Source organism: Lingula anatina, chromosome 3 (assembly GCF_051362555.1).
Source record: "Lingula anatina isolate TDL-2025a chromosome 3, LinAna3.0, whole genome shotgun sequence".
NCBI classification, from domain to species: Eukaryota; Metazoa; Brachiopoda; class Lingulata; order Lingulida; family Lingulidae; genus Lingula; species Lingula anatina.
In genome coordinates this window covers 24,244,921-24,271,285 of record NC_141769.1, presented here as the reverse complement: position 1 = coordinate 24,271,285, position 26,365 = coordinate 24,244,921, and the positions used below count along the sequence as shown (strand labels likewise).

Sequence of the window (26,365 nt, the reverse complement as noted above, 5' to 3'; positions counted from 1 at the left end):
CAGGTTTGCTCAGAAATTATCCTGTGTGAACAGCGCCTCATCATATAATAGCCATGTATATTCACTGCTTAATACAATACTGGGCAATGCAACTGCAATGAATTCTAACAAGAAATCAATCAACATGAACCTGTGCCGCTAGCCACTGCCCATCTATTATTCATGCCAACATATACAAGAATCATGTCGGGTATATCACAAGCCATGCTGGTCAATTAAATTAGCTGGACTTGTTGGGCGCAGATCTAGAGAGAGTCCACTCCAGTCCTGGACCAACGTAGTTTGCGGTACAATTTGTTCATTGGGATAGGTATCAAAGGACCGATTTTTCAAAGATCTGAAAGATATTTTGTCAAAATGATAACAAAATACACATAAAGCTGCTCATTTTCAGTGCCTAGCAATTTCCTTATTTCCATCTTATATAATATGCTTCTCAGCACGGTTTAGCCAACACGTTCACTATATGGCAACTCCATACAGTACATATATCCAAGTAAGGGTCAATCCACAGTTACTGCCCAATACATCTTTATGAAAAAATATTATATTACAGACATAATGGCCATGAAAACTATCATAGAATTTCCACATAAAAGAAGAGAAAGTCATATGCAGGGCATCATATCGACATGACAACTGTCTGGAAAATGTCAACAGAATGCTATGGTCTATCAATCATGCATTCTTATTCTTACATAAAGCAGGTTCTTCTGGTCAAGTGATAAGATAATCTGATGGTTATATTTTGTATTGCTTTCTGTGCTGTTTAGCATTGATTAATTTGGCATTTATATATTTCCAGCTTCAGAATAAAGAGATTGGCATTCACAAAAAGAAGTTCCAGGGAGAATCCATTTTTTGTGCTATATAACATTTAATATCAGAAAGATCCCCTTTCTTTAAGTTAGTGCTACTAAACAGCACTTGTTTTACTTTGAAATAAGGAAGTTAGTTATAGACTCCTGAAGGGAAACAAGCAATTCCATATCACAAAACAAGTTGTTTGAAAGAGTTTTACATTACAGAGATGTCACAGCATGACTGACAAATACTAGTAGGTCATATGACTGAAATTTAACAATAGTTTTAACAGAAGTGACATCATCCTTTCCGGTCTCCACTTTGGAACAATGCTGCCTTGAAAAGCACATGTCATTATCCCTGTGGACAAAGTCAGAAAGGTGATGGTGAGGAGGAAATTAGTTGTTAAAAGACAATGAGTGAGAAAAAAAGCTACAAGCAAGTACTCTACTGAATAAAAAAAACTGCTTATACAATCAAATCTAAAAATGTAAAGCTGTGAAGTTTCCCATACCAAAACAAAATTCTCACAAAAAAAATTATAAATAACTAAATAAAACCAAAATCTCTGAAATTGTGTCCTCTACTGTAAAACGTAAATTTAACCAAAAACAAACAAACAAACAAACATACAGACTCACAGTCACAAATATACATATGTTTTTTCTCAAATTATAAATAGTCAGAAGATGCCAGGTAGATACCACGTGCAAGGAAAACAAGGTGGAAATACATACCTATCACAATCTCATCATCAGTTTGTTGCATACCAATGCACTCAAACTTGAAGTCCATTAAATGCTGAGCAAAGGACCTCTGGGTTTTCTGTAGATCTGAAAGGAAGAGGGGAAGGCAAACATCAGCACTATAATTTGCAAAAGTTACTTCACTTTGATCTGAATTTGGTCTGATATGACTCATAAACCTTGCAAAATTTCAATGCTGAAAGCTAAATAGTAATTTTTCTTTGGACCAAAATTAAATATCTCAGCATATGTGTAATTTTACCACTGGTGAAGATCAGTTTTACATCTAAAATATAAATTTGCTCCAGATACCCTAAGCTAAATGATGTTTTCAAATATTTTATTATACACCTTAATAATCATGTTTTGCCCTTGATTTCTCAACAACAATCATTTTCAGAGTATTCATTTTAATTAACAATTAAAATACAAAATCTTAATCTGTATACTAGGTCTTTTTCCAATTTAACCAAATTTTTTTGAGCAAGTAATTTTTTTTGAAATCATTCAGAAGAGATTACAGTTTCTTTAAGTTTTGAGAGGAGGAGGGAGGAGGAGGGGGACACAAGTCAATTTAGTGTCCATTCCTATAATGCCCATTGTCCTAACCAGGCTTCAATGTCTCATGGGTCAGCAATTTGTGGTGACCTGGTCAGTTATGCATTCCTCCAGATGGACATCAAGATATCTTGACCCTGACACTCTACCTATGACAAACATTTGACATCTAATAGGGCTATGGTCACGAGGAGTTTCCGTAAAACCAACTTCTATATTACTGACACGCCTGCTGAGCTCCATTTATGGAAATAGAAATGGACAGTGTATATGGAAACACATGAGGTGTGCTGATAAAAAATGGCTAGTTGCCTGTTAATAACAAAGCCCCAGTTGGTTCCAAATAAGTAAATATAATAGTAACCTTAGTGTAATTCAACAGCCCAAAAGCAGGATTTGAAGCTTTAATATTTTTTCTGTATTGTCACTCTTTATAGTAAATCTTAGTAAATCTTTATTCATTGTATCGTATGCATCTACATTGTTATATCAAAACAGTTGCGATGTAATTTTAAATCTAATTCAGTCTTCAAATACTAGTAATATAGATGCTAAATTAGATACTTCAAGCACCCATCGGCTTTGTAAATCTTTAGGGTTGTTCTAGTGCTTGCTAAAAATCATGTGTGATTTTCCAGCATTTAACCTGCTATAATTGAAACATAAACCATACAGAAAATGCTGGTTGAAAATAGCATCTGATCTTCACAAGCAAAAGGAAATTTGAATGCAGCATGATCAGGGCTTGACACTAACTTTTTTCGATACTGGCCCGAGACATTGGTGAATATTGCAAGGACACATGACATTTTACTTGCTCTTTGGGCCAGTGACCCCAGTGATTCAATGGCCCTAGGTCAGTTTTCAGTGGCCCAGGGCCAGTGGGCCACTCTTAATGTCAAGCCCTGATGATGCTCCACAGCATGAGGTAATATTTAGACTTATTGTAAGAGACTGCCCCGTAAAGTTGAAATAAAACATTTAAGAGAGGGTCATGCAAACAGTTATTCTACATTTTTTATTTTGAGAATTTGACTTTGAACTCTCGGTCCCGGTCTCTCTCTCTCTCTCTCTCTCTCTCTCTCTCTTTTTATGTAAATAAATGAATAATTGGGACAGCTGTTTGTCACAAATTGAGCATTGCAATATAACACCCAGACATAAGCCTGCATCAAAATTTTAAAATCCATCAGATTTCAGCTTTATTTAAGAAAACTGCCATACAGGATAACTCCGTTTACCCTAACTATCTTGTGAAAAAAATGTTTTGAAAATGCCTCATATAACACTCTTATGGTAACATAATGTTTGGTGATATAGGGTCCTTGAATACTATTAAGTCATGAAACAGCCATTTGCTGTGTGACTCAGACAGATGTGAAACTTAAAGTGTTATAAGGAAAGTTACCCTATAATATATACAGTGGGGGTGGGTAGTAAGCATGTGAAGCATGTAATTAAATATGAAGAACTAACAAGCATGTAATAAAATCTGGTATTTTTTAATAAATTTTTACTGACAAAACTATACATTCTTGGATCAATCAATTGGGAAAAGAGGTTTCTCATCAACTTAGTAAATATGCTTCTGCAAATAGACCTCATCATTGCCACCAAGGTAAACTTTAAGCACCTTTAAGATGTATATATCTTAGGTGATCTACTAGGGTGAATAAACCACGCAAGCTTCACTGCCAATTAATAGTTTGAAGTTGTTGGCTTGATCAAGGCCGAGTATTTCATTTTGAGTCTACAGCAGAAAAACTTGGTAAAAATGTACGGTTATTGCTTGAAATTTTTGGACGCCTCACTAATGGCAGTGCCTAGTTATTACAAAGTTTTTTTTAAAGTTCCTCACACAAATGCACCTACTGACATGAAGCCAACTCATTTTTCACTACTACTTGAACATTTTAAATGCATATTATCTGTCAAAATATTGTTTTGGGGTATATAATTATTATCTTTATTATAATATTTTTGTACCATTTCAATAAGCAATCATATCATTCATTTTATCTACTGATTTGTCATGTATTATAATACAGACATAGTCACATATGACTTAGCTCAACCAGGTACAGTTTGCCTGTCTGCAGGTACCTGCTCATTCATTTTTTTCTTTCCAATTTTGATGCCACAATCACTGACAGAAATAAAATGTATTTTCTGATCACATTTTCCCACCCTGTTCCTTTGGTCCCTGATGTGAAAGTGAGTGTTACTTTCTCGTTGGTTTGGCACCTTCACCACAATAATGCTATGCAGATCACAAGATAGGGGAACTTTTTTTTATTATTGATGGTCGAGTTCACATCTACTATATGTGAAACCCAATATTTCAAAAGCAACCAGGATACTGGTGCTCGTGATTTCAATTTTCAGTATGGTTCGTGTCAAGTTCTTCTTCATGTGAATAAGCCTTCAGATAATATATGCATTGAAGACAATATGATTTTGGATGGTCTATATGTTACCTGTTTTATCTTTAGGTATCAGTAAATAAAGGAGACAAAGGGGAGCTCATTTATGGGAATCAGTCTGTTAATACTAGTACCTTTTATTTCAAGTTCAAGCACATTTGTTATCCCTCATACTTCAGAAGTGAAAACACTCTTTTTAACAAGTGAATGTTTTAAATATATGAACATTAAACACACATATATCAACTTACAAAATGAGCTTCAAGATTATATATGCACTAACTGGTTACTATTTTAGTTTGGTTACCAAATCATCCTTACAAATTTTCACACAGTGCTTGCATAAAAAAAAATATCTATTGACTTATTTTGCTATACTTGTTAGAAATCTAACACACTGGGTGTGCACCAAGATCAAATGGGAGATTAACACAGAGGACTGGTGTGTGTTCATTGTTGTGCATCACCTCGGTCACTTCACTGACCCCCAAATGTACACTGGTCATTAGATGGATGCCAATGGTCAGTGGAGCAAATTGACTTAGAAATGACAAAGGAATTACAGGCATTAAGAAGAGTAAAGGGGATAATGTCACTATCAGAATTCACATTAATACTTGTTATTACCCTCCCCAGATTTACCCTGAGTAAATTAATGTGTTCTTCTAGATATATCTTCTCTGGATGCTAAAACTATATATCCAATCAATTTTCACCATTTTATTTTTGAAGTACATAATTTTTTTTTTCTACTTTGCAAAAATATAAAAAGAATTCAACAAAATATAGTATCAAATATTTCACACTTAAAAAAATATTTAGTTATGTGTAAATAAATAATATACATTTAAATATATCATGGATACAAGGGAAAAATTTTAAACAAACTAACAATGTTCAATTCCACACAAGATACTGCCATCCCATGGAAGTAACTTAATAATACGTATTCTGCTAAATAAAAAATCTTTTCAATTAATCCCTACTTCAAGGGCCACCCAATATCATTAGCCACCATGTATCAAAGTTTATGAGCTTACACCCAACCATCTAAATGAATAATATCTGTTAAGCAGACTACTGGAGCATGTCTTTAGGTTTGACCTGAACAATAGCCCCTGGCTACATGATACACTGATAGGCTTATGTGGATAATCATCTTAGTGACTAAGCCATGAGTTACGAGTACAATTTTTGTGAGAAAGAGACAGTTATGTCACTCATATCTAGCGTGGGGGTATCATTATACAGTTCACTTGAATTTTGCCTATAAACTACAAGTATGCACTGCAGGGATACTTATTATATAGACTTGTGCTCCCTATTTTACCTGACCTTCACTTTTCAACTTTCACTTTTCAGAATAAAAATTTGTTTTTATTTAATTTTAAATGAGGACATGGAATTGGATTTGTATCTTAATAAAATTCTTATTCTATCACTTATTTACTTATTGTTATTTTTTAAATTTTATTTATTTATTTATTATTATTTTTTTTTGGAGGGGGGGGGGGGGACCAGGAAGTAACTCTGTTCCAAAACCAACTTTATTCTACTCATTGTGGGGCCAATCATAGCTTAAAATTAATGCCCCACACTAGAACCTTAAACAAGGCAAACCTCGAACAAGCAGGAGGCACTTACCAAGCTAACATCAGATTCAGATTATTTATATCCATCAAATAAATCATCCCAATTTAATGGGGAAAGACTGTTACTTGACAGCTCGGAGTATTTAGTCTTTAGAGCTAGAAATGACAGTCTCATAACACACGTACTTCTTAAATCTATGCCACAGCTGATGAGTTTTTGATGCCAAAATTAAAGCAGCTGATAATGATATATAAAATATGTCACAGCCTTATCGATGTTTTAACTTACTTCTGGTTGCAGTCAACACTTCCTTGCATTCCTGCACTAGATTTTTGATCGATTTGCTGGTTCGCTCCAATTCCTTCTCATGTGAGTGCAAATTGTCTCTAAAATACGGACTGTCAGTGAGACAGTCACTGAATTCGAGCGGCTGTAATCCCATGGCTGTGAAGTAGAAAAGTCTCTGGTTTTACACACCTACATTTCGAACTTGTTTGCAAAATGGCGATTTCCGCTTGTGAATGCGCATGCGCAAACACTTGCAAAGGAAAATTGCTGTCCTCCGTTATAGCTGGTCAGTTGCCTTAAAAATAAAACTCATATCCCCTTGAATTTGCCGATAAAACGGTTCACTTCTTCTTTATACATGTTTGAGTTACATATTATATTTTCCTATTCTTTTTGAGCTTTTTAAAGTTTCGTTTTAAGGACATTTGTAAGTCATTGGAGTCGTGCTCTCTTGACTGCCACATGCTAGTCATGCTTTCTGAAAGTAGGAGTCTGTACTTTAAAAATTGACCGTAAAAATGCCGAAAAAGAAGACGGGGGCGAGGAAGAAGGCAGAGAAGATGAAGGAGAGACAGAGGGGAATCCGGTCTGCCAGCCGTCCACTTGCTGATAGACCCTGTAATTCAATAATGGTAAATAAGTTTTGTCAGACCCATCTGAATTAGTTGCCTGAGTGGAGGCCGACATATTACACCTGTACACTCAACTGTCACCTTGATCAAATGTTATTCTGAAAAACGTGTAGCCCCCTTTGAATATCACACTAGCTTTCTGTAATAATATATGATAATTCATTCATCGATTGATGTGACTACAACCGTAGTAAGACGTAATGAAGTCGCATAGCTTAGTTGCCATTGACAAGAAATGTTACATGTACATTGGTTATATTATTGACTAAGTGTCCTCAAGGCTCTTGTCCATACTGTGAGACTGATTTCATATATCAGTCCATGATCATACTTTCATAATAAAATATGATCACAGTTGAGTCATCTTTTTTATTTGCTGTTAACTTTTTAGTCTTAAACGTACGATATGGGCCATGGTGATAATAAAAATTGTCTGCACACTCCTACCTCATCTGTATTCATTTTCTGACATAAAAGAAAATTTCAATTTTGAAATGTTGAAGGAGCTCTTGTTGTTAATAACTAATTACCAATTGCTCAGAGGAAGGTTAATTTTTTCCCTTAAAAAATAAGATGTGAATATAAAAAGGTATTGTTGGTAAATATTGTGTCTTTATTGATTAATAAAGGAATTCATACTTTTGATTTCAGGAGTGTGACCAATGTAAAAGGTACGAATGAACAACATTGTTTAGTAATTATGAAAATTTTAAGTTTTTTTTTTTAATTTTTTGCTTAAAATTTGCTTTTGAAAGGTTAAAGAGAAGAACAAATCATATACCTTTCATTTTCTAATTTGGTAATGAAAAAAGAACGGAATATTTTTTTAATTATCTCTTAATGAATCAGTTTTGTTAAATAGGATTATAAGTTCAATTTCACAACTTTTTGTTCATTTTTGATGAATCTTTGTTTCAGAGTTCAGAAAAATCGGGCATTTTGCTATTTTTGCAGTGCTTTACAGAGACTGCCTATTTGTGGAGAATGTGGTATGTATGTATTCAGTAATTCTGCTGCTTGCTCCATCTCCTATTCCTTTAGCACGTACCTGGGGGTTTATTTAACTTCTTATATCAATGTTAATCACCTTTTGCATTTGGCCAAATTTTAGTCTTATAAAACATGACTAAATATGCTCCAGACTGATACATGTCTAAGGTGGCATCCGTTTTCATCGTTATCTTCACAAGTCTACCAGGCGTAGGCTTTTTCTAGACCCGTCCCTCCCATCTCAACCAGCCTTAGAAACATTGCCCATCTTTACAGACCAACGTAACACTATATTTTTTATTCTGATCAGGTATGCTCTTTTTCTTAAAAATATTCTTCTTAACCAGGAGTCTTAAAACATTCAATCTCAGCCAGCAGGCATTGCATCTATCTCAACCAGCACCAAATGGAATGCATCTTAATAACACATCCAACACAATCCATGGGACATCTAACACACACCATCTAGACCAGTACACCAAACAAAATACAACCCGGGTAGCACACTGAATACAAACTATCTCCCCAACCACAAATAAAACAATTCATCACAACTGTCACATGTAACACATCTTGGTTCAAAATGTCTTTTTACCTAAACCTCAGAAATTTTGTACTGCCATCTAAGAGTATGTGTATAAGCATTAATATTGACTTAAGTTTAGTGATGATTGCGTTTATAATGATAAGAAGTATTTGATATTTTTTGTGTCTTATATTGTGTCCATTGTATATTCTCAGGCAAGCAGAAATGTATGATGAAGACTGGAGACTGTGTGGTAAAACATCCTGGACAATTCACAACTGGTCTTGGAATGGTGGTAAGTTACCACTGGCTACAGAAGTCATTAATTTTTTGCATCAATGTAAATCACCATTTGCATCTTGCTCCATATTAAGTCAAGTTTATGCAGGATGTCCTTTCAGACAGATGGTTTGTTCCATTTCAGTACAACTAATTGCAACACACCCTGGCTGTGTCAAAGATTAGTTCTAATCTCTCTGTTGTTCAATACATTATAGTGCATCTTGTGCCTGAAGTTAGTCTCTTATAGTGAACTTATCATAATCAGACTACCTTGGGTGATTTCACAGAAGAACTTAAGCCTGAAAATTGGTCTAAATTTTAAAAGCAAAATTTAGGTCTATTTTGACACAAGCAAAATCAACAGTAGTCCAATTAAATGAAAAAATGTTGTGTTTTATAGCATGACTGATGCTCCAGACCAATATTTTGTCAATGCGGAGTACTATAGATTTAATTTGAAACAATCTAAACATGTAAACCAGTTTTCGAGGTAAGTTTTTTTTGTGAGACAAGTTGAAAAAAGTGCATCCAATCTGACAAGACTGTAAACACACGTAATTTATCTTCATACAAGAACAGTTCAAATTTGAAAGAAATCTTCTGATTTCAGGGTGCTATCTGTGATTTCTGCGAGTGCTGGGTGTGTCATGGCAGAAAGTGCCTCACCACGCATGCATGCACATGCGTCTTGCGAGATGCAGTGTGTCAGGAGTGTAAACGTGGAGTATGGGATCAAGGTAAGTCATTAAGTGTGGGTTAATAGTTAATTCCTCTTCCTGTGGGATCGCACATAAGCCTTTCCCTTGAGACTTCCAGTGCTGTCTGCCTTAAGCTTGGGACCACTGTTATGATTGTTTCATGTCCATCCTGCTTCATTTCTGACGCTGTGGAGAGTAAATAAGGAAGTGTGAGTGACTGAGTTAAATCTCTTTTCTGAAAAAATCTCTATTTGCCTTTCCCTGCCTTCCTGTTTGTAAGAGATTTTTATGAGTATTACATTAACCCTGTTGATGTGTTGTGAACAAAGTTCTTCATTTATTTCATTGTGTTTAATGAGTCATGGACCTGCCTTTATTGGAACTAAGGGAATGTGCTCAGTTTTTAGTTTGTTCTTTTCGATGTTTTGTAATATCTTATCCAGCTGTAACACTTTACTTTTATTATTATTAGTACCACCAGAATGTACGCTGGCGGTACTCATGGTTTTAGTCCTGACCCATCTCGTCCGGCTCCGCGTACTGGAGCTGGATACAAGTCACCGTTACCACTTCTCCTCCTAGACCGCATAGACCCCTGTCCCAATCTCTTGGATTTAGGTCACATATAACCTCAACTTGAACCCAAAAGTCATATGTGTAGATTTCAAATATGCCCTTGGATTTGACCTTTGACCTTTATTTCAAGGTCAAACGGGCCAAATTTTTCAAAAAAACGACATTTTTTTACGAAAAATAAGTTATTTGCGCTGTTATTCAGACACCACACAGACTTAACCAATAATATTATTGGAAAGTGTTACCCTTTGGATCATCTTTCATCTCCGTGAATTTGGGGTCAGTCAGTGCATTTTCACAGGAGTAGAGGCCATAAGATACCGAAACTGAAAACTGTCTCTAATTCGGGAACCGTTAATGCTAGAGACCCATTCTTTTTTGCATTTTGTAGAGCATGTAAAGCCCTACATTGAAGGTGGTCTCCATTTTTTTTGTATTTCATACAGTTTTGGTGTTATGCTGTATTAAAAAGTACATTGTGGTGGCACGTTATTGTAACTCAGAATTGTAACATTTAGTCCCTTATATCTCCAAAACTGGCAGAGATAGGTCAATAGTTATTATTTAAGTTGAATAGGAAGTCATTTACTGGCAATCTAAATGTGACCTTGAAATTGACCTTTAACCTACTTTTCACCATGAACTGAACTTTGCAAATTTTTGTTCCTTTTTATCTCCAAAAGTGGCAGAAATAGGTCAATAGTTACTATTAAAGTTGAATAGGAAGTCATATACTGGCAATCTGAGTGTGACCTTGAAATTGACCTTTGACCTACTTTTTATCATGGACTGAACTCTGCTAATTTATTTCCCTTTTAACTCCATACCTGGCAGAGATAGGTCCATAGTTACTATTGAACTTGAATAGGAAGTCATATATTTCCCTTTTAACTCCATACCTGGCAGAGACAGGTCCATAGTTACTATTGAAGTTGAATAGGAAGTCATATACTGGCAATCTGAGTGTGACCTTGACCTTTGACCTACTTTACTCCTTAAACTGAACTTTGCAACTTTTTTAATGTTTATACTTTCAAAACTGGCAAAGATACGCCCATAGTTACTATTGAATTTGAATAGAAAGTCATTAGAAGCAATTTACTGTGACCTTAAAATTGACCTTTGACCTACTTTTCATCATGAACTGAACTTTGCAAATTTTTGTTCCCTTTTATCTCCAAAACTAGCAGAGATAGGTTCATAGTTACTATTGAACTTGAATAGGAAGTCATACTGGCAATTTACTGTGACCTTAAAATTGACTTTTGACCTACTTTTTTATGATGAACTGAATTTTGATTGTACCCTTTTTGGTTATATATATATATTTTTGCATATTTTGAGAATTTTTGTTGATTGAATTTTATAGAGCTTGTCAAGCATAAGACTGGTGGTGGTGTCTCTTTTTTTGGGGGGAGCGGGGTCCATATTTATTTCTAATAATTAGTCATGGCACTTGCTTTATTGTGACCAAGAAAAATTCCGCAATAATTATAATAATTTGTTTATCACAGGTGGTAGAATGTTCCAGTGCTGTTACTGCAATAATTTCATGTGTGAAGATGACCAGTTTGAGCACCAGGCCATGTGCCAGCAGATAGAGTCCGACTCTTACAAGTGTAACTCTTGTAACAAACTAGGGCAGTACTCCTGTCTTAGGTGTAAGGTAAAACTGTGTGTCACAGCAAGTGATATTAAAACATATGATTTTATTGATATTGAAAATAATTTTTGCATTTTTCTTTACATTTCTTTGATGGCTTAAACTTGTTAATTTATTACCTTTGCAAAAAACTAATTTGTTATTATTATGATTTTATTTGTTTGTTTGTTTATTTATTTATTTATTTATTTGTTAATAGATCACTTTCTGTGATGAGCATGTCAAAAGGAAAGGTGTCAAGTACAACAAAGGTCAACCTCTACCTTGCCCCAAGTGTGGCTTTGAGACCCAAGAAACAAGAGAGCTTAGTATGTCCAGTAAGTATTACATATAATATATAACCATTGGGCTTGTTTCACAAAAACTTATTTTATTTCTTGGGCTAATTTTAGACTGTTAAAAATTTCTGATAGCCATCTACATAAAGTTGACTTTATGATATTGGTCTTGTAGGCTAAGATTTTAGCCCCGTAGCTGACATAAGACTTAAGTGAAACAGACCCTTTGACAGCAGTTCACATAAACTTAAGTGGACTGTTGATTGAAGTTACAGAATAAAATGTTAATCCACTTTGCTACAGGAGGTGGCATTAGAAGTTCACTTTAAGGCAACAAATTCACTTGGATATTCGGATTTGTTTTTATTTATAAATTTAGTAAGCCAGCCCTAACTTGACATAACATTGAATAGTAGCCATGAGTTTATAACATGGCACCAGATGATTGTTAATATAAGTTTATTTAAAACTATTAAGAACGAAAAACCATAACATGATATTGAGATGCTTTAGATGTGCTTATTTTTAATTTCAGCACGTAATTACAACTTTGGTCGCATAGCCAATGGAGGCGAGGATGAGGACGACGATTATGAGGGAGGAGTATATGGCGGATTTTACGGATATGGTTGGTGGAATTTGATAGAACTGTATGACAATATTGTGAAAGAATTTTCTTGCTTGAATTTTTTAAGAGCAGATTTGCTTATACCAATATGTGCATGTCTAATTGAATGTGTGTGTGTGAATGTGATTATTATAAAGGCAGTATCTCTTTGTTGTGAAGATAAATACGTATAATCTTCCAAAAGAAGTAAACAAAAATGAACCAAATAACCACAATCATTTATTTATTCGTGTTTTATTGATGTGTGTATGAAATTCTGAATTATGTTGCATTAATAAAGTGTTTTGTACCTTTACAATCACAACAGACTGATTATATTCTTTTTTTAAGGAGGATCCTATGGTGGTGGAGGTGGAGATGAGGATTCTGAGGAGGAGGAGGAAGAAGAAGACGAAGAGTCTGAGGAAGAAGACAACACTGAAAAAGAAGATAAAGATGATGAGGCAATACCAGCTGAAGAAGCATCTAAATTGACCATTCAAGACTAAGTTGAAGAAGAAGTGATCTGGCCTTAGAAAAAAATCCTTTAAGAACCACATTTTGAGTCAAAATCTTGATTTTACTTAGATTTAGCTGATGAAGTATTTCACTAAGAACCTTAAAGGCTGCTTGCTTTGACTTTTTGGACTTAAAACTTGGTCCCTTAAATAAGTTATTATCCTTTTAATGAGGGTTTTATTCTCAGGGGTGACAGTAGCCAGTTTATTGATATCAAAGATATTGATATACAAATATCACAAAGTCAGCTATCTGATTTAAGAGGTCTTACAGGACCCTGACCAAAGATTTTTTTTTCCATTCTTATGATTCTAAATGAAAACTTGTTCTTTTGGATTTTACGTTTGTGTAGAAATGAATTTAATTATGGACCAATGGTCAGATGTGGTTTTGTGAAAATGTTGTTTTTTTCCAAGAGAAAGTGCTTCATGCTTCCTGGTGCTTCGCCATTTCAGTTGTTACAATATTTAAGTTGGGCATTCACAAGTTTCCCTGTTTGAGACTATAGTTTGGAAAATTATCCAAAATAGTCTTCAAAAATGAAAGCCCTGTAGTCACTTATTTGTTTTATTTGAAACTACTAAGGGAATAAAAGGGAACTTCTTGTTTGTTGAAGACATTTCGTGAATAAATATATATATTTAAAACCACCGAAATAAATGAAGAACATGCATATGATTGAATGTCTTTGTGATTTTCTTTTACTGGTGAAGAACGTTTATAAAAATTTAAAAAACAAACAGAAAAGAAAACCAAAAGACTGCATTCATTTCCATAAGTATTTTATATTTATTATTTTTATATATTATGAAAAAGCAACTGTTAACCACGTGCCATATGAAAGGCAATTATTTATCCATCTGCATGCTTCCTCAGTTGGAGTTTGTGCACACAGACTTCATTCACTTGCCCTGCAGATAGCAGGTATGTTGCACAGTTCTTGGCTCATTCTTTACGCATATTAAGATGAACAGTACACAGAAAGTTTGTACGCTTGGGGAATTGAATAAATAGCCATACACATCTTCAAGACTTTTTCAGTAAAATACACTTAATATGATTGTAAATTTTAAAAAATTAGATTTATCCTTGAACCCGAAAAACGATCCTTGTCATATTCTAATATTGATCTTTCTCTTCCTTATCCAAAGTTTAAACACACTATTTCGGCCTCCTTTACTTCATTTTGCATACGTCCCCCTCACATTGTGGGGCTGGTGCCATTGCTTCGTCAGGCACGCTGTCCTCAATGCCAAGGGCTTTAAAAACGTCTTCAAATGACATGTGTTCTTCGGGCCCGCTTTGGATGTATTTTAATAGAACATCTTTTCCGCCTGCAATTAAGAGTAGATGCGCAACTTATTGCTGCATATAGCAATTACAGAAAAGCGGTTGTAAACTTGCACCATGATTTACTTTTCAATTACTTTGATAGTGCTGTACTTGAGAATATTTTTTGTAAAGAACCGAAAACGTGATCTTCTTGAGAAATTAAATAAAAACGCATATGTCAAAATTTTGAGATATGATATTTCCCAATGCTATTTTTCTATTTGATATGATTTTCTTCGTTTGGTTTTGACTAGGGACCAATCCTAGGTTTTGAAAATTAAGTGAAAATGTTGGTTCTACAGTGGGGAAATAAAGACGTAACCAACCTGCACTAACTGCAAGCATCCCACCATTTTGAAATCTGTCTCCTATTGTTAATCCTTCAACACCATCTTTCTTTGCCTGGAACATACAAATTGCAAAAATAATGCTGTACAAAGCACTGAAATATGATTATATCGATTCACGGTTGCGGGGAGAAGTAAACATTTTTCGTTTCCATTTTGTTGCTTATTTTTACATATAATTTGGAAAGCCCATGCTTTTCGTAATGTGAGTATTTTCTCTATCGTTTTCTAAGTAATGATGGACGTATTCTAAAAACGTTAACAAATGCGGGGCATTATTACAATTAAACAACCATGTAAACAGTCACGTAGGAAGCAAGATTTCACCCAGGGAGAGGGTGTGGTTACCATTAAAAGTAATAATAATAATAATAATAATAATAATAATAATAATAATAATAATAATAATAAGCAGGAGGGGGGGTAATAACGATAAATTTTGTACTCGGTGCATTCATGTGCATATACATGTACATACTTCGTTCGTTGCCTGCCACATCTTAGACTTGAGCATGGTGTATATACCGGTGAACATATTCAATCTAGTCAAAAAATAAAATAAACATCAGCTTATAAGTAAATTAAACTAAAACCGTAAAGACCGTTTCATGTTAGAGTTAACGTTTACGTCAATTTTTCGCAATCGCATGTAGGTTGTGTTAACTTTGTGTTAACAAATATAGTTCTGATATAAAAAAGTAACAACTTTTACCTTAAATAATTAAGCAGTGACTCATGACGAATTAAAAAAGACCTCATGAAGAGCGCCTAGTTACGACACAACGCCTACGAAAATATAAGCCTTTCCACATACCTTGTGAACCCCAAGGTGCTATGTGCAGTTTTCCCATAGTCTATAAAAAGTTCTGAAAATGAAACGATATTCGTGTTAACAACATCGGCAATAAGTAAACTTCGATTGTCTGACATGAATACTTTTCTAAAGAAATGGTACAGATTCACATGTGCATCTCGGTGAGGAGTTTCAGAGCAACAAACGCGATCCTTGTATCATGTATTTAACGGGTTTGAAGGCATAGACGGTCTACAGTTGGTGTTATACAATATACACTTCATCATAACAACATACATTATTAATCATGTCATTTGCAACCATTTTCATTTAACAATCAAGGTTCATCCTATCCAAAATTATTGAAAAAAGGACGATCTCGAAAGTTTCGAGTTCAAAATTTCTATTTTACCATTATGAGTGAAACCCGCCAGTCACCATGTCTATTACGAAAGTGGCTAAAAAACTTGGAACTGAAAATTGGTTCATAGATCGTAATTTTGTCAACGGTTTTGACTTGGTGATGCAAAAAGACCATAAAATTTGAATTAAGCGTACTGTCGCCCGTGTCCGTAAACTGCAATGGACGAGCAAAGACAACTTTCCGCAAAGATTCGAAACTTTATCGTTAGTATTGGCACCTTCCATATTTATTGTTAGATGATTGTTCAGCTTCTTATCTCTTACCTCCCCCGAAAAAGTTCCCCTCCTGAAAATTGTCCAGCCCTATCTCTTCATAACCAATGGCCACCGTGCGGACACCGTGAGCGTCCAGCTTCGGCTTGAGCTTGGTCAGTAGTTTGAGATAGTGCCGGCACGTTATTCATCCCCAGTATCGGACGAAGTATATCAAACATATCTGCGTTTCCCACAGTTTGGAATATGTAATGGTCTGAATATGAATAAAAAATTACAGTTACTGAAAAATGAACAATGTTTTAATGTTTGATAATAAGCATCTCGCCCATTCTTTCTTAAATTTGGAATCCGCGTAGACGTACAGGGTAATAGCACAACGCCACAAAATCGTATTCAGAATTAGGTCCAGTGTATAGATTGCATATTTGGCTGCTTATCTGGGTTTATTTGAGGCATAGGGGCGTGCCTTTTTTATCATCATGATAAAAAGGTTGATACGTGTAGTCACCATATGTATTATGCATTGTTAGATGATTTGTAGTGAAAAATAAGGTAATACATATTAAAATCGAATAGCGAAAGCGCCATCAAAATCTGCATCATGGAAACTTTTTTGACGATAATCGTCTCTGTGCATAAGTTCAGAAGATAAGTTGAGTACATAATCACAAATAGAATAAATAATTTGCCAATCGGTGAGGAAATTCGTAAATATGACTACATGTTAACCTTATTCAGTAAACAAATCAACAAATTCAAATACAGATGCATATATATTGATAACTCCGTGTACTCATGAAAATAAAAATAATATTATAGTGAATTTAGCGTCCTCATAACGTACAAAGTGCAAGTCATAGCATGCAATATAATGTACGCAGTGCAAAAATACAACGCATAGCTCTTGGGCACTTTGCACATTTGTAAATATTGTTGAATAACATTAACCTTGCTTACTCTTGCTGTATCCACTGTATTATATATTTTCTTACCACAATCTAAACGCGGCTTTAAAAGCTGTAAAAAGTAAAACCCAACAAAGAACATCATCAGTTATTTTTAGAGTCCACCAAGAGACCAGATAAAACAACACCAGTGACCTCATTCCCTGATAAAGTTTTCTTGGTTGACACAAAAATATTGGAGTCGTATTTTAAATAAGCACAAGTTTTGCTACATGTTTGAAGACAATTCTCATTGTGACACGCTATACCATAGTGTGCCTACTGTCAATAGCCATAATTTTAGCTAGGCCTACATATTATTATCAACTGCACCTACAGAGATTATATTATGTATACTGAACATTATTATTCACCTCTCCGCCGCCAACAGGCTGCAATTGAGCATCTCGAAGAGAGTCGATGACACTCATCGTCTGCGCTCTCCAGTCCCTGCTCGCGTCTGAGGCTGTCAACCTGTACTCGAGTTAATGTCACTGCGGCCGTGCTCGACGTGGGTCTGTTTGAGTGGTTGTCTGTAGGACCTTATGTGCAGATCACTGATTGCACTTCGGTTAAAAATAACAGCCGATCAATAAGCGGGGTCAAAAAGTAGGACTCTTCTGTTGTTGGACAAAGTAGTTGATAGTAGTAGTTTGGTTAACCAAGTAGGTCTGTGAGCCTGGTCCAAGTTGGTGTCATTATCTAGGACTAAGGTGGAGCATATATGATGTCATGACATTTAGAGAATGCTAAATAAAAAAAAAAATTGGGTCACAGCAATGACTTGACTATAAAAAAGAGAACTTTTGACTTTGTTCCTTCTGGTGATAATTGCGTGAAACACGATAAGAATCAATTTGTCTAATAAACGGTGACTTATATTACTAGTAGATAACGTTAGGGCCTATGGATACATGTCTTGTCATTTACCATTGCCAGCAAAATTTTTTACACGTTGTTAAATGGTTTTTAGAATAAAATAGATGAATTCTTCAAGTATTTTACCGATAATTAAAAAAATATACATATACTGAATTTTTATCATTTGACTATAGCTGGGCCGGAGATTGCCAGGAGAATTTTATTTATTTATTTATTTTTGATGGGTGCTTTCAAGTGTTACCCTTTCTCCTTGTCTATTAAAAGCTTATTCATTTTCCTTCAATCAGGGTATTGAAGAGTACCACACGCGGCACAAATAACCTGCTTGCAGGCCTTCACCAGCTGTAGCCCTTCACCAGCTGCCCCCAAGCTTTTTTCTCAGCCTACCGCCCTGTTTATAATAGCTTGCCTTAGGAAACTGCCTGGACAAGGTGTTTGCACGGTGTGAGCCAACAGGTTATCCTTTTCCATATATCTCATTTATTAAAAATAAATAAATAAATAAATAAAATAGGAAAGTAATCTCTCTCTCTCTCTCTAACGTAACGCTTGAAGATGACGCTACATGTCACTGCAAGCGACATCGTAAAAAATTCTGTCTTCAACGGCAACAGTCACAGTTGAAATAGGCTAAATATACTATATAAAATAATCGACAGTAATATAATCATACCTCCCCCGGTAAGTCGCATACCTGATACCATTCAAAGATAGTGAAAACGTTTAAATACAGAAAGATTGACAATGCTTTCTACAACATTAATAAAGGGGCCATTCAAAATAGATGATTCGAGTGCTAACTGATCCGCCGACTAAATATGGCCGACCACACTCCAAAAGGGATGCCGCTGATTCCCGATGCTCTCCCCACATCCACACGCTTCAATAAACGGATTGAATCTCGGATCCGAGGTTTAATTGCTGGGCCCCTGCAGCGACGGCGCGTATGGAGGCGGGGAGACCATCATGGAATTAGCGGCATCACGTTTGAAGTGTGGTCGGCCATATTTAGTCGGCGGATCAGTTGGCACTCGGATCATCTATTCTGAATGGCCCCATAGATGCCTACATGAGTTTCTTTTTATCTGCAACTTTTTTTTAATTTGCATCCAGGTTATTTCATTTGCCATTATTTTATGAGGGGGCTGCTTTTCTATCTATCATAGGTTTTTTTCTGTTATACTGAAATAAATAGGCCGGTTCCTCTTCAAAAATGACAGCTTAACCTGACTTGATTATGAAAAAAAATAGTATGAAATTGTTAAATGACAGCAAATTGTTTTGAAAGTTGTTTTTCGTACAGAAATTATTGAGTAAGACGGGCGCAATTTTTACACATAACCGCACTTTTTGACCCAAAACTTTTTCAGTTAGACAAAGTCGCTTTCGTATTATCTTTCGATTTTAAGAAAGGCTTTTCATACTTGAACATTTGTCATCACTTTTGTACATTTATGTTGCAAATGACAGGGTACCTATCTCATTATATGTTTTAATAATACTGTGGGGGGAGAAAACAGAAGAAGAAAGCGACAAAGAAGGGGAAGTGTGGGACGGAGATGAAAATTCTAATAAATAAGGTACTTTTGCTCTTCGATAATTTTATATTTAGAAAGATAGATAGCGCATTTTAATGACATTTTCTGGTGTTAGGGCGCTACTTGAGGAAGATGATAAAGTTTTCGACACTGATACTCCAAATTTTCCAGGTTGCACTGTAAAGGATTGCATTTTTTTACTATTTTGTTGTTTTATGTATTTCCCGTGCAGCGTATTCGTTTTAATTAATTTAATGAGCCATACCATAACAACTACGCAAATAATTCATTTTTGTGAATAATAATGAATTAAGCTTTACACAGGCTCACATCTCTATTCTCTTATGTCCTTTTTTTTCATTTAGACAAAGAGTTTTGTGTCATTGAAAACCACGAGCATAGACAACTGCAACTTGAGTAAAAATGAAGATTCTGGGCAAAATTTGAATACACACGCCCCCGAGCGGACAATGGTAAAAATGAAAAATAATCTTCGGGTGGCTTCAAGAGAAAACATCTTACTTGAATCACCCCATATAGCGCCCGAGGTCATTGCCAGCTACTCGCCAACGCCAAAGGCTGACGTGTACAGCTTTCATGGCTCTGGGAGGCTCCTTCAACCTTTCCAAGACTATTTTGCTATCACCGATGCCGAAGTACTGAGCAAGTTTGAGACGTCTGCTATACGTTTCTCAACAATTGCACGAGTCCCGAACACTGGTATATTGATCTTTGAGTTATTCTTATTTATTGCTCTGAATTACTTAAAATTAAGCTTATAAAATTATTTTCTTGCAATAAAGGTATTGGACTTCTTATTTCAAAGACGGCCTTCTTGACAACGTCGCAATTATGAACTTTGATTTTCTAATTCATTATATAAAATCTTATTTAGTTCGTGCTAACCGTACACTTCAGAGCCCTGCAGTTCATCACTTTTAATAGGTGTCCAATGCGGGATTTTTGCGCAAAATCAAGTTTTTTCTTGAGAAAAATTATCGAGATTAATTTTTCCTGATCATGAAACATTGTTCGACTCGTCCCGTCCTTGGATTTGATGTTTTATATAATATCTAATTGAATAATTTAGTGCTAAATATATGTGTAGACGTATTGACCGTTTTGCCTTCCAGTTACCACATTAGGTACTTCCATTTTAGGGGGTTTTACTGCTTTATTGTATTTAAGGACTAAAATGGGAAAGATTAGTACTGGTAGCTTTGCAGGATATGCAGACATAGAAAGCATGAAAATGGATCATTTTCAAACCTCGTGTGCAAAAGATGGTGAGTTTGAAGCGGCTCTGACAGATTTCAAACGTGAGACCCCCAACGTGTGAAGGAGATATGAGCACCACTGTGCCACAAAACTTTTTGATGGACAACCTGAACGAGCGTTCGAGACTGAGCAACACAATTTTTCACAAGAGGCATTGTCAAAAGTCTAAAAGAAAACGCTGGTTCTGCCAGGTTTCGAACCTGGGATCTTCTGCGTGTAAAGCAGACGTGATAACCACTACACTACAGAACCCCTTATTTCTAGCCATTTTCCCCGTCTCGCTCCGAACTCAACGATATTTCTAATGTTAAATGTAAAATCAATGTCCTAAGTACTGGTTCTACCAGGTTTCGATCCTGGGACCTTCGGCGTGTGAAACAAATGTGATAACTGCTAGACTACAGAACCCTTTCTCCAGACTAAGACTCCCGCTTATTCGGAGCTGAACAACATTTCTATTGATAAATTTGATATTATATCCAAAATACTTCTTCAAAGGGAAGAATTAAAATAAAATGAAATGTTAACGAATAATAACAGTCAAAACAATTTACTGCAATACCCCAATGTAGGGCCCCTTTATTTTTTCTAATTTCATATAATAACAGGATAAAACATTTGAGCAACATTTTCTCCATGAATACCAAAAATAACATCTTCTTTCCATCTAGCACATTTTTTCAATAAACAATTTTGTTTATGACCATGCAAAAGAAAATATTTGCCATTCTTTTACCATTAAGGGCTTACTAATTAAGAAATTAAAAATTACTGAAGATTTTAAATACTTTTTAAGAAATGCTCACCCAAATTATTTTTCAAGTCTTGCTTTAATAACTCTTCAAATGATTATATATCACTTTGGACTTTATTTGTCAAATAATCAGTGTTCTAAGAGAGGTAATGAGATTGTCCCTAATATACATCTAGTATAATGTTATTCCATCCAATTATCTTATAATATAAATATGTAAAACATACAAAAATACTCCATCCTACTGCATACATATAATGTGCGTCATCTATACTGATTTTAACTAAGCCACGACATTAAGAGTGTCTGCAAATTACATTAGTGCCCAAGGCCAAATGCCAGTAATAGTGGAGATAAGCCAGTAAAATAATATGGTCAGTAACTGGTCTTTGGGTTATGAGCTAAAAAAAATCAGCACACAAACTGTGTTTGTTTTGATACCTTCAAGCAGTGAAACTTCTCAAAATTGCATATCTGATTCTTCTCTTAGTCCTGTATTGGATAAGGCAATATCTTATAACATAAACTTCAAAAACAAGTATCTATACTTTAACACATTGATTTCTGTATAATCTGGTTCTTTCAAATGAACAGGTCTTCATCATAATACTATAATTGTGAGAAGTAATGTCTTTCATACCCAGTTCTTATCTCCTGACCATTGAAAAACATGGCATTTACCATATTATGTATAAAAATATCAAAGCTGTCTGTTTTGATTTCTTCTTATTTTTTTCTCAATATCAACAATCTGACATCTCATTTTCATAAAAATAATAAAAGAAAGAAAGAAACAAATAAATAACTAAATGGAACAAAATTTAAGACATTATTCCTTATAATGCCATCTATCTCGATTTTAACAAAGCTTCGATATCGTCTGGCTCTTTTGGACAGAGACTTGTCAGCACCTCTGGACCATGAGATGTTATGAGGACATCATCCTCGATCCTCACACCCATTCCTCGGTATTTCTCTGGTATACTCAGATTATTTTCTGGGAGATAAATACCTGTAAAATGATAGCACACATGTACAAACTCACAGTTAACTGGTGGAAACTGTCTATAAACATACTCTGCTTAAAAAAAAAAAAGAAAAAAAAATCCATGAAAAAAAGGATCTATGACATCTTGCTAATGAATAGAAAATGAGACCATCTTTCAGTAAGAGTAAATTGCTGTTATTTACCAGAAGAAAACATGTCTTTGGTCTTGTTTATGCATTGATAGCAACTTCTTTTTTGCATTTTGACCAAAAATTGACTACAATTCACTGCTTGACAAAAAATCTTTACCATGCTATCTTCTGACTGCGGTTCTACAAAATTTTCATTTTGTCATTTTTATGAGCTAAGAGTGAACTGTGTACAAGCAGAAGTTGTGATCAAAGCAGCAACCAGTTTTCTTACCAGGTTCTATGGTGACCACCATTCCAGGTTCAAGGTCAAGGCTACAGGACATCAGGCTGGTGTCATGGACATCCATTCCAAGATAATGTCCGATATGATGCGGGCAAATCATTCTGGCTTGCTGGTGGGTAAATTTAAAAGAAATCATTTTTTAAAGTTTAAACGAATACCAAAATGTAATCATTTTTCATTAGAAACAAAATGACCAGAGTATGAAATGAGAAGGATTTGGTATAAATTGGTAAATAATTTTTTACATTACAGATATCTAGTTACATGTTTAATAGTATTTGTGTGACCCCTTCCCGTGTCCAAAGATCTGGATAATGTCTGTGCACGTTTTCCATCAGTACATGTTACAATGAACAAATATGAACTGATCTCTCTATTTATGTGCAGCACTTTTAGCTCTTCAAAAGTACCCCTTAAAATTTTTAATGCAGCATTCTGACACTGTGGGGTAATTTTTTTTTTACTTTTATATAATATGGAATTTGACAAGAATAAAATCACACCCAAGTAAGCCCTGACTCACATTTGACAACTCAGCTCCATACAAGTGTCTGGGTAATATCCCAAGTTTCTGACACTCTAGTCCTATTTGCTTCAGCATGTACTGAAATATTGAATCCAGGGAGCTTTTGGCCACACAGCACTGGATGCACTGCTTCTGGACTCTCAGCACTGCTTCATACACTTCTCTTTGAGCTTCAGTAAATTTCCCTATGGTAAAAAGTTATATGTTGTCATGGGCATATTCTCTGCTGTGTGTATAAATCACATAAGATGCTATCCATTCCATACATTTCTCTCTCTCTCTCTTTTTTTTTCTGAAGAAGGAATTTACATACAATCAAAGGAAACAGTGGCACTTAAAACTGAGTATGTTATCATAATATCACTGACTTATTTTTATTTGACATTACCTACCTGAGACTGGCCATGTTCTAGTAACATCACTGACATAGCCATGACATTCACATCCAGCGTCCATTAATACTAGCTCTGAATCATGGACAAGCTGGTTGTTACTTATGTAGTGGATAGTGTTGGCACGATTACCACCTGGAAAAACGAAGATATACAACATGTATGTCCAAATTAGATCAGCTTAAAGAAAGTAATTGCCAGTAGTAAAATTAAGGTGCTAGCATTACGCATTTTGCAAACTGCCATTTTTCATAGGATAATTCACATTTGTTAAATCTAAATGTTGGTTTTTAGTAGTTTTAAATTGTATTAAAGTACAAGCTTGCATTACTAGCGGAAGCAAGTTAAATGCATGTTAGGTCTACTCTAGAAAATGATGCAAGAAAAAACAAAATGCATATGTTTATATGTACAAGATTTCCAATAGACCTTAAATTTACAAAATTCGACTCTTTCGTGAGGGCTTAGTTTGCATACACAATCAATACATTAATAGTTACAACTGTATGGTTTGTGTGTGGTGGGGGTAGGCATTACCTGCTACTACTGGAGGATAAGCTAACATTTCAGCCCCTCGTACACGACATTCAAAATCCATTTTGGCATATAGGTGTGCTTCATTCACCTGAAACATAAACAATAATATTACCTATGATAAAATTTGACTAATGTTTCACAGCTTTATTTTAAGTATCTTTAGTGGAATTTTCCCAAAAACAAAAAAATGTAAGAGTAAATTAAATATGTTTGGAAAAGAATTTAACATGCAGTTCCATATTTCACAGAATAATCAAGTGCTGAAAGAGAGAGAGAGAGAGAGAGAGAGAGAGAGAGAGAGAAAAGGTTAGTTTCAAGATTTCTAGCAGATATAAATGTCAGCAGATAAGAAAGATATGGGGTGTGCAGTGTATAATTAAGAGGTTCATGATGGTTTCTTTTTTTTAAATAGAAAATTGCCATGGAGCTAACATCACGACAAAAAGAAATCTCGACTTTTTTCATCAATTTATCATCATCCAATGAAAACCCACGAATAAGAATATTACAAAATTTAAAATGTCCTCACTTAACCTCCGTCAATGCATTTAAGATGTGGAACAGCACAATTCCAAGCACTCACCCCAGGATACGAATACTTCATCACCTCTGTCAAAGCTTGAGCCCCAATCTTCGTACTCTGTTTCACCAGCCTAATTTCGGCCTCAGATTTCTTTATCCTAATTCCTTGCACCCTCCTAATGGGATTATAGATATTTAAATGTCTTTGTTGTTGAATAAATTTAGATATTACACCATCATGCAGTTCCCTGTTCACAGGCCGTGCATAGTCACACCATAGTGTGAATATTCTATTGCGTCTCAGATAACTTTCCAAATACTTTTCCAAGTCATCGATATTTTGACAATTTTCAATTCCTGTTAATTTTGGAGCATTTTCTACTCCGGATCTCAACCCCTCCCACAACTCTCTTTTTTCATCTTTCTTGGGTACAAAAAGAAATGATGTGTACACAGGTTTTTTGTTTTCCCTCCCAACTTCAAGAACCAGTACGCTATTTGGCTCCTGAAATCCAGTGAGGTATAACAAATCTGTATTCTGCCTGAAGACATAGGGGACATCAGTACTCATGTAAGTCACAGGTGCCCCTGGGATGATTACAAGATGGTTCTTTGATTCGTCTCCTCTTGTTGAAGCTGCGTCATGAGCTGATATAATATTGGCCAATTTGTTCCTCCTAAATTCAAATTCCTCTTTTGAGATTCCAGGAGTGACCTCTCCAGTATTCAAAAGATGAGGGTGTGTTTGAGGGGCTGGCTGACCGAATAATCGCACAGCAATGCTGCAAGCTGGGAGTGTCTTTAGAAATCCTAAACAACAAACAGTGAAATTAATGGCAGAGTTAAACTAAATCTTTAGAGGTTTACTTACATGTAGTGGTACATTCAATGACTAATCACTGATTATAATATAGACTTATGTCTTTGAAATATATGGAGGCAAAAAGTTTTCGTGTGCGAGTGAGCAAGCAAGAAAAAGGCCGTGAGGAATTACATATCTTCGAAAACAATGTAACAAAATAAACATAATGTGTCAATACTAATAAACACAGACATACCATTTAGCTTCCATATAGTTTTAAGAGTGGAACCTCTCACGGATAAGGCCATTTTTGTTTTGATGTTATTTCCCTCTGAACTAGGTCAGTCTCGTTTGGCCTCGTGAAAATGCTTGCTCACAGAAATGTAATATAAAGGGTATTGTATGTACTTTAAAGATATATTTACATTGAACAGAGTTTATTTTTTATTATTCAGAATAACACAAGCATTAAA

General features: G+C 35.1%; 4 protein-coding genes and 1 non-coding gene across 14 annotated transcripts in view; 1 reads left to right on the top strand and 4 right to left on the bottom strand.

Annotated features, from left to right (window-relative positions):
- LOC106175697 (rho GTPase-activating protein 26) overlaps nt 1-6,660 on the bottom strand; it is a 61,769-nt gene extending 55,109 nt beyond the window's left edge. For 5 of the 9 annotated variants that reach the window (XM_087007552.1, XM_087007553.1, XM_087007555.1 and 2 more), the window contains exons 1-2: nt 6,413-6,659; nt 1,542-1,637 (exon numbers count right to left, since the gene is read on the bottom strand). In XM_087007552.1, coding sequence (XP_086863678.1) covers nt 1,542-1,637; nt 6,413-6,566 — 250 coding nt within the window. In that variant the 5' untranslated portion in view covers nt 6,567-6,659. Of the gene's footprint in view, nt 1-1,541; nt 1,638-6,412 lie in introns of all 9 variants that reach the window. The other 4 variants (XM_087007548.1, XM_087007551.1, XM_087007554.1 and 1 more) reach the window with 2 other exon arrangements.
- A 110-nt stretch (nt 6,661-6,770) lies between these two features.
- Nucleotides 6,771-13,862, top strand: LOC106175698 (zinc finger protein 330 homolog). Its single transcript, XM_013557820.2, has 9 exons — nt 6,771-7,044; nt 7,696-7,715; nt 7,963-8,033; nt 8,776-8,855; nt 9,453-9,579; nt 11,631-11,782; nt 11,979-12,096; nt 12,593-12,685; nt 13,016-13,862. Exons 1-9 carry the CDS (start codon nt 6,931-6,933, stop codon nt 13,171-13,173), a joined length of 933 nt encoding a protein of 310 aa, XP_013413274.2. The 5' UTR covers nt 6,771-6,930; the 3' UTR covers nt 13,174-13,862.
- Nucleotides 13,863-13,952: 90 nt separating this feature from the next.
- Nucleotides 13,953-17,808, bottom strand: LOC106175694 (prostamide/prostaglandin F synthase-like). 2 transcript variants are annotated; one of them, XM_013557815.2, is made up of 6 exons: nt 17,613-17,807; nt 16,343-16,547; nt 15,677-15,728; nt 15,341-15,404; nt 14,842-14,917; nt 13,953-14,517 (listed from the first exon to the last, which is right to left on the bottom strand). In XM_013557815.2, the coding sequence occupies exons 4-6, from the start codon at nt 15,395-15,397 to the stop codon at nt 14,360-14,362; spliced, it is 291 nt and encodes a 96-aa protein (XP_013413269.2). In that variant the 5' UTR covers nt 15,398-15,404; nt 15,677-15,728; nt 16,343-16,547; nt 17,613-17,807; the 3' UTR covers nt 13,953-14,359. The 2 variants fall into 2 exon arrangements, with proteins under 2 accessions (XP_013413269.2, XP_086863685.1); XM_087007559.1 differs by lacking the exon at nt 16,343-16,547 and having other exon boundaries at nt 17,613-17,808.
- A 3,307-nt stretch (nt 17,809-21,115) lies between these two features.
- On the bottom strand, nt 21,116-21,188 carry Trnav-uac (transfer RNA valine (anticodon UAC)). Its single transcript has one exon. It is a non-coding gene; the product is annotated as a tRNA-Val (tRNA).
- Nucleotides 21,189-21,834: 646 nt separating this feature from the next.
- On the bottom strand, nt 21,835-26,320 carry LOC106175702 (xaa-Pro aminopeptidase 3). Its single transcript, XM_013557826.2, has 7 exons — nt 26,149-26,320; nt 25,152-25,900; nt 24,569-24,656; nt 24,032-24,166; nt 23,637-23,824; nt 23,102-23,222; nt 21,835-22,702 (listed from the first exon to the last, which is right to left on the bottom strand). Exons 1-7 carry the CDS (start codon nt 26,198-26,200, stop codon nt 22,539-22,541), a joined length of 1,497 nt encoding a protein of 498 aa, XP_013413280.2. The 5' UTR covers nt 26,201-26,320; the 3' UTR covers nt 21,835-22,538.
- Between the last annotated feature and the right edge of the window lie 45 nt (nt 26,321-26,365).